General features: G+C 42.8%; 1 protein-coding gene across 1 annotated transcript in view; it reads left to right on the top strand.

The window, feature by feature from the left end:
• Window positions 1–15,268, top strand: part of LOC137379353 (dynamin-1-like protein) — a 120,040-nt gene that overhangs the window by 92,921 nt on the left and 11,851 nt on the right. Inside the window, exons 14-18 of the mRNA XM_068050058.1 lie at window positions 2,328–2,381; window positions 2,929–2,994; window positions 6,194–6,373; window positions 7,748–7,857; window positions 14,687–14,846. Coding sequence (XP_067906159.1) covers window positions 2,328–2,381; window positions 2,929–2,994; window positions 6,194–6,373; window positions 7,748–7,857; window positions 14,687–14,846 — 570 coding nt within the window. The remainder of the gene's footprint in view (window positions 1–2,327; window positions 2,382–2,928; window positions 2,995–6,193; window positions 6,374–7,747; window positions 7,858–14,686; window positions 14,847–15,268) is intronic.

Genomic DNA, 15,268 nt, shown 5'->3' with positions numbered 1-15,268 from the left:
TGAGATGGCCAAACAGGCCAGTATGCAGCTGCAGTATGTGGGAGCTCCTGGATGCCACGGCAATCCATGGCAACGACATCTGTAGTAAGTGTCTCCGGCTTGAGGAGCTTCGGCTCAGAGTCATTGAGCTGGAGATTGAGCTGCAGACACTGCGATGCATCAGGGAGGGGGAATGTTACCGAGACACTTTGTTCCACAAGGCAGTCACACACCTTAGGGTAGGGTTATTAGGTTTGCTCAGTGGTCAGGGACAAGAGGGTGTGTGACTGCGAGTCAGGGGATCGATAAGGTGGGAGTGGAGGAGCCTCAGCCCTTGCAGTTGAGCAACAAGTTCAAGGTTCCTGCAGCTTCTGTGGACAAGAGCAAGGGCTGTAGTGTCGATGAGCAGACTGACCATGGCACCATGGTACAGGAAACCGTTTAAGTGCGGGGAGCAAAAAGGAAAGTTGTGGTAGTAGGGGACAGTATAGTGAGAGGGATTGACACTGTTCTGTGCAGCAAAAAGTAAGAATCCAGAAGCCTGTGTTGCCTGCCTGGTCTCAGGGTTTGGGACATCTGCTCAGGGATGGAGAGGAACCTACAGTGGGAGGGGGAGGATCAGTTGTCATTGTCCATGTAGGTACCAACGACATAAGCAGGATAAGAAAAGAGGTTCTGCATAGTATGAGGAACTAGGCACCAAATTAAGAAGTAGAACCTCAAGGGTAATAATCTCTTTATTTTTTTATTTTATTTTAGTTTCATCATTTTTTTTTTAACCATGTACCTGCCCACTTTTTTTTCATGTCTGTGCTTTTGGCCAGGGCTGTTCATTATTCAGTCATTTAACACCCTCTCTGCACTAACGCTTTGTCTTTCACCACACCATTAACACACCCTTTGTCTTTGCTCCATGACCTTCTGGTCAGTTATTCTCTGTGACTCTCTGTCCTATCAACACCTTCCCATTTGTTATCTTTTGCCCCACCCCTGCTTTATTTGCTTAAAACCTATTACATTTCTAACCTTTGCCAGTTCTGATGAAAGGTCACTGACCTGAAATATTAACTCTGCTTCTCTCTCCACAGATGCTTCCAGAGTATTTCAAACATTTTTTGTTTTTATTAGATTACAAAGTTCTCCTTTTGCATTGCCAGTATCCTGCTCCTTCTGGATGCTGACCAGCACATCGCACTCTGGCTCCTAGTTTCCTACATTCCTCCCTAACCCAGTCTCCCAATGCCTCGCTGTCTCCTGTGCACAAGTTTCCCCATGGACTTCAGGATGGTTAAGCTCAACCTCCATCACTAGGCTAGGGACTTCCCACATTGCCAAGAGCTCTAACTTTTGAAAGGAGGATAATCTATCTTAAACTACTCTTCTGCCATGGGCTGCATGCACTAATCACTGTCCTTATCTTCTAGTTATTAATTATACTACCAAGCTAACGCTGTGCTACCAACTCAAGATGAACTGTTTGCGTAGTGTCCTAATTTGCTTCATCTCCATCTCTTTTACGCTTGTTATTGTCCTCCGGAATGTATAGGCTCTCCTCTTATCTGGAAGTGTCTGATCCTTCTGACTTGTTCCAAAACAAAACCTACTATCAGTCAGTAAGTTTATCTATTAGGTCAAGCGCCAGCACATCACAAGGACATTTTAACTTGCCATACACAGGCAAGGTCTGATGGGAAATTGGTAAACTAGTAATTGTTAATATTCTAACAAGTACCATTTACTGCAATAACATGAATGTGAGACCACTCTTTCCCCTCCTTCCCCTCCCCAAACCCCCAAACACTGAAATCAATTTCTACTCCTTTTCCATAACTATGACTGTGAAAAAGTGACTGTCATAAACAAATTAGATAAATAAAAGAAAGAAATAAATTGGGAATGGGAGGAAATACTTTATTTCACATGTTGATTGGTGACTAATACACAGTGACACCCACTGAGAGGTTACCGGCGAGCCTGCCTGCAGATAATCAGATTCCGATTCAAATATTTTTCTGGCTGCAAGAGTGTAGTGTGTTGGAGCATCGTTGCAGGGCATCAGAGTTCTTGATTTCAGGACTGGGGAGACACTGAATTGGGGCCAGATGCTCATTCTCTGGATCAAGGAGAAATTGGAAAGGAGTTGTTTCTAGGCTACTGTCATGCAAATGCTATCTCAGCATGGCTCTGAAAGAGATCTGGGAGTAAGTTGTTTACTACCCTGTCTGTGGTAGTTGATGCATTTCCCTCGGAGTGCAAAACTTTACCCATAAATCAAAAAAGGTTTCATTTTTTTAAAAAACCGAATGACTTTTCTGTTTACAGAATGTGATTGATTTGTGTTTTCTCAGGAACAAAGGCGTAACCGTTTAGCAAGGGAGCTGCCCTCTGTGTCTCGAGATAAAGTAAGATTTAAGGGAAAATTGAAGTCAGTGGGCAATTGTGTTGCATAATGTTCTGCGTCTTGGGGGTAATAGAGTGCAGGTTCAAACTCTTTGCACTGCACAGCAAATTCCTCATTTTTTGTCAGGGAGGCAGCAAATGGATATGATGGAAAAACAGAAGGCAGTTCAATCCACCCAATTGTGCATGCATCAAAGGCAACTGAGAAGGATGAAAAAAATCACTTAACGAATAGTGTGGGAAGGGAAGGGAACGGTTTGTTTTTGTAGTTTTTATAGAAATAACTGATTTTTAAAGGATCCTTGTTTGGCTGAAAATATTGAATTTCTTGCCAACAAGTGACAAGTTAGTTGGTGTGGGAGCATTTGTCCAGTAAATTGTCACTGTTTATCCACAGTATTTCTGAAAAGGGGATGGACTTGTATGAATGTTGATACTGTTTTATGAACTAGGCATAAATGTTTTATTTACAGCTTTACCTTTTCTTAAAATAGTTATTTTAATTATTCACCTTTCAACATTTTTCCTGCTTTTCTTTACTTGCTGCAGTCTTCTAAAGCTCCCAGTGCTATGCCAGCTCCTCCCCAGGAGACTACTGCTGAATTTGAGGGAAAGGTTGGTCATCTATCTGCTACATGCGTTATTGTGGCACAACGCTTTATTATAATCTGATAGTGGCTCCAATTTGTCCTTCATGTTCTGAAAATCCTTTCCATCTTTTGCAGTACCTGCACGTGCTTTCATCTCTTGACAGAAGGTTACTCGTCAATGACCTTATACAGATATATAATGTAGCAAACAATATAGGAAAAGTAATAAAAACGGAAAGTGCTGGCAATACTCAGCAGGTCAGGCAGCATCTGTGGGGAGAGAAGCAGAGTTGACGTTTCGGGTCTATGATCTTTCATCACAACTGGCAAAATTTAGAAAAGAATTAGGTTTTAAGCAAATAAAGTGGGGGGTTATTTGGTGGGGAAGAGAACAAAAGGGAAGGTGTATGATAGAGCAGAGGGCAGGAGAGATTAAATAACAAAACTGTCATGGGGCAAAGAGCATGTTCATGCTTGTGGTGGAAGACAAAGCATTAGGCCAGAGAACGTGTTAATGGCAGAATAATGAGCTGCTCTGTCCACATGAAAAAACAGGCACATAAAAAAAAAAGAAAAATATTAAAGGCCAGTCATGCTCTGAAATTGTTCAACTCAAGGTTGAGTCCACAAGGCTGTAGAGCACCTAATTGAAAGATCAGGTGCTGCTCCTTGAGCTTGTGTGATGTCCACTGGAACACTGCAGCAGGCCAAGGACAGAAATGTGAGCATGAGAGCAGGCTGGGGGAGGTGTTGAAATGGCAAGCAACTGGAAGCTTGGGGTCATGCTTTCGGACTGAGCGGAGATGTTCTGCAAAGCGGTCACACAATCTGTGTTTGGTCTCCCCACCGTGAGCAGTGAATACTGTATACTAAATTGAAGGAAGTACAAGTAAATCGCTGCTTCACCTGGAGGGAGTTTTTGGGGCCTTGGGTGGTGAGGAGAGAGGAGGTAAAAGGGCAGTTATTACACTTCCTGCGATGGCATGAGAAGGTGCCGTGGGAAGGGGACGAGGTGTCAGGGGTGATGGAGAAGTGGACCAGGGTGTAATGGAGGGAACAATCCTTTCAGAATGCTGACGGGAGGGGAAGGGAAGATGTGTTTGGTGGTGGCATCACACTGGAGGTGGCGAAAATGACAGGTTGATCCTTTACATCTGGAGACTGTTGGGGTGGAAAGTGAGGACAAGGGGAACCCTGTTATAGTTCTGGGAGGGAGGAGAAGGGATGAGGGCAGAAGTGCGAGAAATAGGTCAGACACAGTTGAGGGCCCTGTTAACCGCAGTGGGGGGAATCCTTGGTTGAGGAAAAAGGAAGACCTATCAGAAGTGCTGTGTGGAAGGTTGCATCATCATAACCAATGTGTCGGAGATGGAGAAACTGGGAGAATGGGATGGAGTCCTTACAGGATACAGGGTGTGAAGAACTGCAGTCAAGGTAGCTGAGGGGGTCAGTGGGCTTATGACAGCCTATCCCCAGAGATGGAGACAGAGAAGTCGAGGAGGGGAAAGCAAGTGTCGGAGATGGACCATGTAAAAGTGAGAGAAGGGTAGAAATTGGAAGCAAAGTTGATGAAGTTTTCCAGTTCGGGCGAGAGCAGGAAGCGGCACCGATACAGTCATCAATGTACTGGAAAAAGAGGTGAGGGAGGGGGCCTGAGTAGGACTGGAACAAGGAATGTTTGACATATCCCACAAAAAGATAGGCATAACTAGGACCCATGTGGGTAGCCATAGCAATACCTTTTATTTGAAGGAAGTGAGTGGAGTTGAAGGAGAAGTGTAAGAACACGTTCAGCCAGGCGGAGGAGGGTGGTGGTGGATGGGGACTGGTTGAGCTTCTGTTCAAGGAAGAAGTGGAGAGCCCTCAGACCATCCTGGTGGGGGATGGGAGTGTAGAGAGATTGGACGTCCATAGTGAAGACGAGGCAGTTAGGGCCAGGAAACTGGAACTTGTTGAAATGGCGTAGGGTGTCAGAAGAGTCACGGATGTAGGTGGGAAGAGACTGGACCAGGGGAGAAAAGGTAGCGTCAAGATAGGAAGAAATAATTTCAGTGGGGCAGGAACAAGCTGAAACGATGGGTCTACTGGGACAGTCCTGTTTGTGAATTTTGGGAAGGTGGTAAAAGTTGGCTGTCTGGGGTTGTGGGACCCTGAGTACTACTCCAAATTAAACCATGGAAGTTGAAGGGACAAATTCAATCTAGTGAAAGGCACACTTAGGACTGATGTCAATTCTTGCTCACTTACAGCATGGGTAATGGACGTCTGGGTAGTATAGTGAAGACAAATCATTTGAGAAACATTTGAAATCTGATGAAGGGACTGAGATAACAGGATGAATGGCCATCTTCATCTGTCTCTATCATGCTTTTGCATGATGAAAAGAACCTTTGGAAGATGATATAGGCAGCAGCATAAAGAAATTTGGCTTATGCAGACCTATTGCGGAAGTCTTATAACATAGATGATTTAAAAACAGGATTAAGGTTTAAATTCACAAGACACTCGCTGTTCTTAATATGTGCATTTCTTAGCTAATATCTCTGGAATTCAATATGCATGTGTACGAGAATGTGGTATCTTGTAAAATTTACTGTCAGCAATTATAGAAACAAAGTATTACTATTGCCACTTAAATTTCATATAAAAGGCAGCATTATGAAAGAAAATCCTAAACAGGGAGATTGGCAGAAGGAGGTTGTGGTGGTGTTGTTTGGTGTCACACTGATATGTAATAAGCTCCCTTTTCGTAATGCATGTCGTAACCACCTATAAAATGAAGAGCAAAGGCATGGCACCACACTGCTGCGATAATAGTAAAATGCATCGGAGAAAATGGAATTTATTAGAATGGAATTTAGTATAAAATATAGTATACTATGATTTAAAATAAGACCATTGGCTTTGATTTGGTACTGTGTCCTTGGTGTATGCTGCATGGCAAACAAAACTGACAAGTTATGTTGGTGTTGGAGGAACTGGTATTTATTTCTCAAATACCTCATATGTATCGAGAACTCTGCTTCCTATCAAATGGTTCAAATGTTGCACTCCTCCATTGTATGCTTGTGTATGCAATTGCCCAGCTTTTGCACAGTGTATACTGCTGGTAAGCTTCCAGAAATATTTAACAGTTGTTTAAGGGATTGAAGTTAGAGCCTGAACACATTTGAGTCATGGTTTTATTATTGCTGATGTTACCCCTCCTACCCTGCCCTGCCCAGGTTTCAGGTAAAGAAGTCCAGATACAGAATGGGAATCCAGATGGAACAACGACTGGAAGCTGGAGAGGAATGTTGAAAGCTTCTACATCAAAGCCAGATGAAGGATCATCTGAAGAAAAACCTAAGCAGCCTGCTCCTGGCAGCCCTCATAGGGGACCATCAGTAAATTTCCTGGATGTGGTAGGTTGTAATTCTCTTTTCAGTCATTCTTTGTTCCTTGGATAACAGGATAGTTCTGATATGTGAAGATGTGGCAATTTGACAGTCTGATAGGTTCACCATGCCTATTAATATCTAAAGCATGAACATTTCTCTTGTTAATTCCTTTCAATCTTGTCTGCCTTCATTCATTATCTTCTCTTGGCCAGATCTCAAATGGAGTTCAACCCAGAGAAGTGTGAGGTGATGCATTTGGGGAGGTTAAAGAAGGCAAAGGAGTATACGATTAATGGGTGAATACTGAGAGATGTGGAGTGACTGTCCATAGATCCCGGTGGGCAGCAGGACAGGTCAATTAAGGTGTTAAGAAGGCATATGGAATCATTTCCTTTATTAGCCGAGGTATTGAATACAAGAGCAGAGAGGTTATGCTGGAACTGTATGAATCATTGGTTAGGCCACAACTTGAGTACTGTGTGCAGTTCTGTTCACCTCATTACAGAAAGGATGTAATTGCACTAGAGAGGGTCCAGAGGAGATTTTTCAATGATGTTGCTGGGACTGGAAAAGTGCAGCTATGAGGAAAGATTGGATAGGCTGGGGTTGTTCTACTTGGAACAGAGAAGGATGAGGGGAGATTTGATTGAAATGTACAAAATTATGAGGGGCCTGGACTGAGTGAATGTGAAGCATTTGCCAAAGAGAGGTCTTAACAGAGAGGTCAGTGACTAGGGGGCATAGATTTAAAGTGATTGGTAGAAAGATTAGAGGGGAGATGAGGAAAACTTTTTTCACCCAGAGGGTGGTGAGGGTCTGGAACTCACTGCCTGAAAGGGTAGTAGAGGCAGAAACCTTCAACTCATTGAAAAGGTGTCTGGATATGCACCTCAAGTGCCGTAACCTGCAGGGCTATGGACCAAATGCTGGAAGGTGGGATTAGGCTGGGTGGCTTGTTTTTCAGCTGGCACAGACATGATGGAGCAAGTGGCTTCTTTCTGTACCGTGAACTTTCTATGATTCATTGTGCATCAGCTCTTGTCTATGGAAGGGAAGTGGAAAATTCTTATGACTTTGTTTTTGGCAGAAGTATATTTCTTCCAAAGCAACATTGATTGAAAAGTTACCTGTGGAAAATGATACGGGGCAGACGCATAAAAGACTAAAAGTGGCAGAATTATTAATCCTAGCATTTTATTGGGAAACGGAACCAAAATATCTCTGTTTTGTTTTGTTTCCTCATGCCAGTGGTTTGTAAATTTAAAAAATGAATTTGCTCCATCTTTCAGAATGCTACAGTGATGTACATTAAACAATGGAAGCAAATATTTTCATTTTCTTTAGTATGTGGCATACTGTTTATACGTGCAATAATTAAAATGGATATCATCTTCACAGCGTGTTCCTGTCTCGCGTAAACTTTCAGCACGGGAACAGCGAGATTGTGAAGTCATCGAACGACTCATCAAGTCCTATTTTCTGATTGTGAGAAAAAACATCCAAGACAGGTAGGTTTCTGTAATAAATAAGTGCTCTTCTCTACAGTTCATGGTTTATAGCACAGAAATCCCTGGCACCATCTCTTTAAAATAGTGAAAATGTTTTTATATGACTTTTTTGTTTCTGTAAATTTCTTGCAATCTTTTATATTGCAGCACAACTAACTTAAAATAAAAGCAAAATACTGCGGATGCTGGAAATCTGAAACAAAAACAAGAAATGCTGGATTCACTCAGCAGGTCTGGCAGCATCTGTGGAAAGAGAAGCAGAGTTAACGTTTCGGGTCAGTGACCCTTCTTCGGAAGGTTCCGAAGAAGGGTCACTGACCCGAAACGTTAACTCTGCTTCTCTTTCCACAGATGCTGCCAGACCTGCTGAGTGAATCCAGCATTTCTTGTTTTTGTAACTTAAAATAAATATTCCTTGCTGAAGATTTTGATTCCTCACTTTGGACATAGTTATCCACCTGCTAATCGTCCAGTCCCTCCATTAGTTGGTCAGTCTCCACGCGTGAGCTTATACGGGTTTAGCCAGGCTAATGTTAGGAGAGGAGCGGACCTACAGGAGGAACATTGAGTGGGGAGCAGTTAAATAAAGCCCGAGGATCATGACCTACAGCACTTGCCTTCTGGGAAAGCAGCAGACTGGAGTGGACTTGCAGGAGGAACACTGAGTGGGGAGCAGTTAAATAAAGGCCAAGGATCGTGGCCTACAGCACTTATCTTCTGGGAAAGCAACAGACAGGAATCCAGGTTCGCCTGAATTTGAAAATAGTTATATGTGACATCACAGGAAAGCTGTACGATGATTGGTTGGTGAGTAATTGCTGTTAGGGAGTATCTGAAAATAGCTGGGTTAGTACACTACTATTAGGGTGCATGTGTAAATAGCTACAAATTAGAAAAAACTTAAAATTAAAATTTATGCAACTACCTTATAATTAAGGCATACAAGCAGAAGGGAAAAGCTGGTGAGTCGACTGTTCTGTTTGATTTTAAAGTAGTAAGGCTTATTACTGAGGTTACTACTACTATTGGTAACATTTTAGTATTGGTAGGATATATTATTAGTAGTAAGATAGATTAGTTTTGGTAAGTGGACCTCGCAGGGAAGCAGGTAGGTGAGACTTCAGAGCTACAAACAGTGCAAGAGGGGAGCGCGAGCGGCGCAGTACAGGGAGATAGTCGGTGAGTATCTGGTGGGTATTTTCTTATTTCTTTTCTTTTTTTCTGCTGATTTTTATTTTTTCTCTAACATTTAAGTCTATCTACTAAGTAGAAGCTGAAATACCAGTATTTGATAGGTAGTTACCTGTTTGTTCATTTTATTTTTAACCATTTTATGTTTATTTAACTTCCAATTTTTAGTGCAGTAAATAAATAATTCGAGGCATGACAGGGCTGCTCACACCCGTTGAATGCACATCTTGTGCCATATCGGGTCTCTAGGACACTGCCCATATCCTGGACAGCTCCAGGTGTAGTAAGTGCCGAATCTTGGAACTTGAGCAGCTGGAGTCACTGAGGAGCATTTGCGAGGATGTGATATACATGGATAGCAGGTTTCAGGAGATGGTCACCCTGCAGCTTAAGAGAGTGCAGACAGAGAGTGACTGGGAGGCTGACCGGTAGACAAGAAGGACAAGGCAGGTAGTGCAGGAGTCCCTGGAAGGCATTCCACTTTCTAACTGGTATTCAGTTTTGGGAGAGAGGGTACCTCTGGAGAGTGCAGCGAGAGTCATGACCAGAGCACCATGAGTGGCTCAGCTGTGCAGGGAGGGAGGAGAAAAGACAGGAGAGCAATAGTGGTAGGGGATTCTATAGTTATGGGAACAGACAGATGTTTCTGTGGTCGCAGACGTGATTCCAGGATGGTATGTTGCCTCCCTGGTGCAAGGGTCATGGATATCACTGGCTACAGAGCATTCTGGAGGGTGAGGGTGCACAGCCAGACGTCATGGTCCACGTTGGTACCAACGATATAGGTAGTAAAAGAGATGAGGTCCTGCAGACATAGTTTAGGGAAGAGATTAGCAAGCAGGACTGCAAAGGTAGTAATCTCCGGATTACTTCCAAAGCCGCGTGCTAGTGAGTATAGAAAAAGGAGAATACACCAGATGAATGTGTGGCTGGAGAGATGGTGCAGGAGGGAGGGCTTCAGATTTCTGGGGCATTGGGACCGGTCCTGGGAAAGGTGGGACCTGTACAAGCTGGACAGTCTATGCCTGAACAGGACCGGGACAAATATCCTTGCAGGAAGGTTTGCTAGTGCAGTTGGGGTTGGTTTAAACTAGATTGGTGGGGTGATGGGAAGCTGAAGGCAGTTTCAGATAGGACAAATTCAGGGCAGGGAATGGAAGGCAGAAAATTAGCGAGTGACTCTGAAAGACAGAAAAAGCAAAGGTTAAAAAGTATGCAGCACAGGAACTTGGCAGTGTTAAAAGGTATTTATTTAAATGCAACGCATATAGCAAATAAAGCCGATGAGCTGAGGGCACAGATAGACACATGGCAGCAGGATATCATTGCTGTAACGGAAACTTGGCTTAAAGAGGGGCATAAATGGCAGCTCAACATCGCTGGATGTAGAGTTTTAAGGCAGGATAGAGAGGGGGATAAAAAAGGAGGGGGTGTAGCATTATTGGTTAAGGAATCAATAACAGCTGTGAGGAGGGATGATATGCTAAATGGATCATCAAATGAGGCCATATGGGTTGAGCTCAGAAATAAAAAAGGGGCAGCCACGCTACTATGAATGTACTATAGACCCCGAAATAGTGAGAGGGGGATAGAAGAATAAATATGTAGGCAAATTCCTGAGTATAAAAACTATAGGGCAATAATAGTTGGGGATTTCAACTACCCTAATATCAACTGGGAGACAAACAGTGTGAAGGGCACAGAGGGCACAAAATTCTTGAACTGCATTCAAGAGAACGTTTTTAGCTAGCATGTAACAATCCCAACGAGAGGGTGCACAATTCTAGATTTAGTCTTAGGGAATGAAGCTGGGCAAGTGGATGATGTAGCAGTGGATGACCATTTTGGAGATAGTGACCATAATACAGTTAGATTTAGCATTATTATGGAAAAGGATAAGGATAGACAGGAGTAAAAGGTCTAAATTGGGGCATGGCAAATTTTATGAAACTGAGGTGATCTGGCGAAAATAGACTGGATACAGTTACTTGAAGGAAAATCAGTGGCAAACCAGTGGGAGGCATACAAAAGCGAGATTCTGTGGGCACAGTGTAGACATGTCCCCACAAAGAGAAAGGGTGTTACAGCCAAATCTAGAGCCCTCTGGTTATCTAGAAACATACAGGGTAAGATAAAGCAGAAAAAGAAAGCTTATGACAGTCACAGAAACCTTCATACATTAGAAAGCCTAGAGGAATATAGAAAGTGCAGGGGTGAAGTAAAAAGGAAATTAGAAAAGCAAAGAGAGGACATGAAAAAATATTGGCAGGTAAAATCAAGGAAAACCCAAAGATGTTTTATCAGTACATTAAGAGCAAGAGGATAGATAATTAAGGAAAGGGTAGGGCCTATCAGAGATGTACAAGGTAACTTATGCGTGGATGCGGAAGATGTTGGCAGGATTCTTAATGAGTACTTTGTCTCTGTCCTCACAAAGGAGAGGGATGATGCAGACATTGTAGTAAAAGAGGAGGAGTGTGAAATACTAGATACGATCAGCATAATGGGAGAGGAAGTACTAAAGGGTCTGACGTCCTAGAAAGTGGGTAAATCACCAGGGCCGGATGGATTGTATCCCAGGCTGTTAAAGGAAGCCAGGGAGGAAATAGCAGATGCTCTGAGGATCATCTTCAAATCCTCACTAGATACAGGCAAGGTATCAGAGGATTGGAGGTCTGCAAACGTTGTACTGTTGTTTAAAAAGGGTGCGAGGGATGGACCAAATAATGATAGGCCAGTCAGTTGGACCTCGATGGTGGGCAAATGATTGGAATCAATTCTGAGAGATAGGGTAAACTGTCACTTTGAAAGGCACGGATTAATCCGGGATAGTTAGTGTGGTTTTGTTAAGGGAAGGTCATGTCCTCCTAACTTAATTGAATTTTTTGAGGAAGTAACAAGGAGGATTGATGAGGGTAGTGCAGTGGATGTTGCCTACATGGCTTTTAGTTAGGCTTTGACAAGGTCTGACATGGCAGACTAGTCAGAAAAGTAAAAGCCCGTGGGATACAGGGGAATATGGCGAGTTGGATACAAAATTGGCTCAGTGACACAAACAAAGGGATTGATGGATGTTTTTGCGAATGGAAGGTGGTTTCCAGTGGCATTCCACAGGGCTCAGTGTTTGATTCCTTGCTGTCTTGTATATATCAATGATTTGGACATAAATGTGGGAGGCATGTTTGGGAAATTTGTCGATGACACAAAAATTGGCCATGTAGTTGATAGTGAAGAGGATAGCTGTAGACTCCAGAATGATATCAATGGTTTGGTTGAATGAGTGGAAAAGTGGCAACTGGAATTCAATCCAGAGAAGTGTGCGTTAATGCCTTTGGGGAGGGCAAACAAAGCAGGAGAATACACAATAAACGGAAGGATATTGAGAGGTGTAGAAGAAGTGAGCGACCCTGGAGTGCATGTCCACAGATCACTGAAGCTGACAGGATAGGTAGATAGAGTGGTGAAGAAGGCATATGGAATGCTTTCCTTTATTGGCCGAGGTATAGAATACAAAAGCAGGGATGTAATGCTGGAACTGTATAAAACACTGGTTAGGCCACAGCTGGAGTTATGCATACAGTTTTGGTCACCACATTGCAGGAATGACATAATTGCTCTGGAGAAAGTACAGAGGAGATTGACAAGAATGTTGCCAGGGCTTGAAAATTGCAGCTATGAGGAAAGATTGGATAGGCTAGTGTTGTTTTCCTTAAAACAGAGGAGGCTGAGGGGTGATTTAATTGAGGTATACAAAATTATGAGGGGCCTAGATAGAGTAGACAGGAAGGACCTGTTTCCCCTAGCAGAGAGGTCAATTTCCAGAGGGCACAGATTTAAGGTGATTGGTAGAGGATTAGAGGGGACATTGCGAAAAACAATTTCACCCAGAGGGTGGTGGGTAAAGGCCTGCTCAGGTCGGGAAAAAGAAGCTGACCCGAACCATAGCTGACCCCAGCCCGACCCCGACTCGACCCAACCTGAGACCCGACCCGACCCGACTGTCCCTTTACCTTCCGACTTGGAACCTCCGGGAAGCTGCGGCGCATGCGTGATGACATCATAGTGATGTCACTCGCTCATTGCGCAGACTCAGTTTTGTCCCGGACTCCCAGCTCAGGTAAGTTTTTAAATTTCAATACTTACCAGCAGACCACTTACCGTGTGTATCCGGCCCAACCCGACCTGGACTCGGGCCCGACCCGACCCGAGCCCAAAAGCCAGATCCAGAAGAGGGGCCCGACCTGACCCGAACCCGACACATGTTGGGTTTGAGTCGGGTAGCAGGCCTTTAGTAGTGGGTGTCTGGATTTCACTGCCTGGATTGGTGGTGGAGACAGAACCCTCAACTCCTGTCAAAGGTACCTGGACCTGCACCTGAAGTGCTGTAACTTACAAGGCTATGGACCAGGTGCCGGAAGGTGGGATTAGATTGGGCGGCTAGTTTGTTCAGTTGGTGCAGACACGATGGATTGAATGGCCTCTTTCTGTGCCGTAACTTTTCTATGGTCTATGATATCATATTATCCAAGCAGGGTTTTCTGGATAGTGGTCAGTAATAGCAATCCAGAGATGCTGTAGTAAATTATAGTGTCCCTCTGCTAATCTGATGTGAATAGGTGACTCAACAATGACCATGCAGTGAACATGGGACCTTCTTGATCTGTGCGGACCTTCTTGATCTGTGCAGCTCAGCTTTTATCTGCTATTATGAGCAGAACTATCAGGAGACTGTTTACAATATTAAGTCTATCTACAATTGTCTCATAGATTACACAGTGTTAAATTGTTTTATGCCATATTTGTCGCTCAGTAATTCCTTCCTGATTAGTTCTTGGTGTAGGATAATTTATTTTATAAATGATCTTTTTACACAATTGCTTCATGGTGCCCTGTATAAATTCAGTTTTGGCTGTTAAGCTGTAATATTGATGGCCAAAAGAATTCCTTTGGAGTGTTTCCATTTATTAATATTGCTATCTCTAGCTGGTGTGTTGAAACAGATTGAGGCCAGTATATTTTTTTAACCCCTGCTGACTATTATTGAAGACTTAAATATTATTGCATGACACTGTAGTGCTGTGGTTGGACGTTATCATCTCAGATTCATCACTGACAGATGGGCTGGATGTCTCATCAAATTAATTGGAGTTACTCTACATTTTGCTGTGCTAAAATTGGCCTGGGAATGCTTGATGTTGACAGTGAGTGAAGGAGGAAACTTTGTTTCTCAACAGTTTCTCGTTGCCCAAAATGAGCAAAAGAAATGAATAATCTGGAAGATCAATTACATGAATAACAGTTTAAAGGGATACCAGCTTTTACCATGTCATTCCTACTACAATGCTGTTATAGTTCACTGTGAAGTGACCTCTGAATCAAAGCTCGGGCAGTTGTCTGGAAATAAACATTTTGGAAATTGTTATATTTTTAACATTTTGAACACTATATATTTGTGGTGTCCAAATGTATATTGAGAGCAGCGATCATCTCTCACTTTACTAGATAATTGAGCATTTGTCATTTGAGTTCATAATAATTTGAAGTGCCTGTTTAGTTGCTATGCATTTCCATGTAATTTGTCAACAAAGATAACACTATTGCTTAAAGTATCTTGGCTAAGTTCTTCTGCTATTTTTAGTGTGCCAAAGGCTGTGATGAATTTCCTAGTCAATTATGTGAAGGACAATCTCCAAAGTGAACTGGTTGGTCAACTGTACAAGTCAATGCTGCTGGAAGACCTTCTTACCGAATCAGAGGACATGGCCCAGCGCAGGAAGGAGGCAGCAGACATGTTAAAGGTATTAATTGTGTAATTTTAAAAATTGTTATTAATATCACAAAATGGAGTCTTTGATAATCCAAGTTCATGAAATTTGTTCCCTCATCCCTGAACCGTGTATTATCCTTAGGAAGAACAGGCAGTCTGCAGGCTTCTGAAAGTTTTTTTTTAAACCTTAAAATAAGAAAAGTAAACTACTATGAAGAGTGTGTGCTCCTTTTGGTGCCTTCCTATGATGGCATGGCAGAAGTCAGAGGCTCACTTCAGGGAACCATGTGCATGAACCAACATTTTACCATTCTTGAATACAAATCAAATTTTCAGTGCTCTGCATTGTCATACCCTTATATAGTAGTTCTTACAATTTAATTTTATTGGTAAATTCTTGTGCCTGTCAAGGTGAGGGATGTAGAACAATTTTTTAAAAAATCATAAAATGTG

Source organism: Heterodontus francisci, chromosome 18 (assembly GCF_036365525.1).
Source record: "Heterodontus francisci isolate sHetFra1 chromosome 18, sHetFra1.hap1, whole genome shotgun sequence".
Classification (NCBI taxonomy): Eukaryota; Metazoa; Chordata; class Chondrichthyes; order Heterodontiformes; family Heterodontidae; genus Heterodontus; species Heterodontus francisci.
Note: the sequence above shows the minus strand (reverse complement) of the source record. Positions and strands in the feature narration are given on the sequence as shown.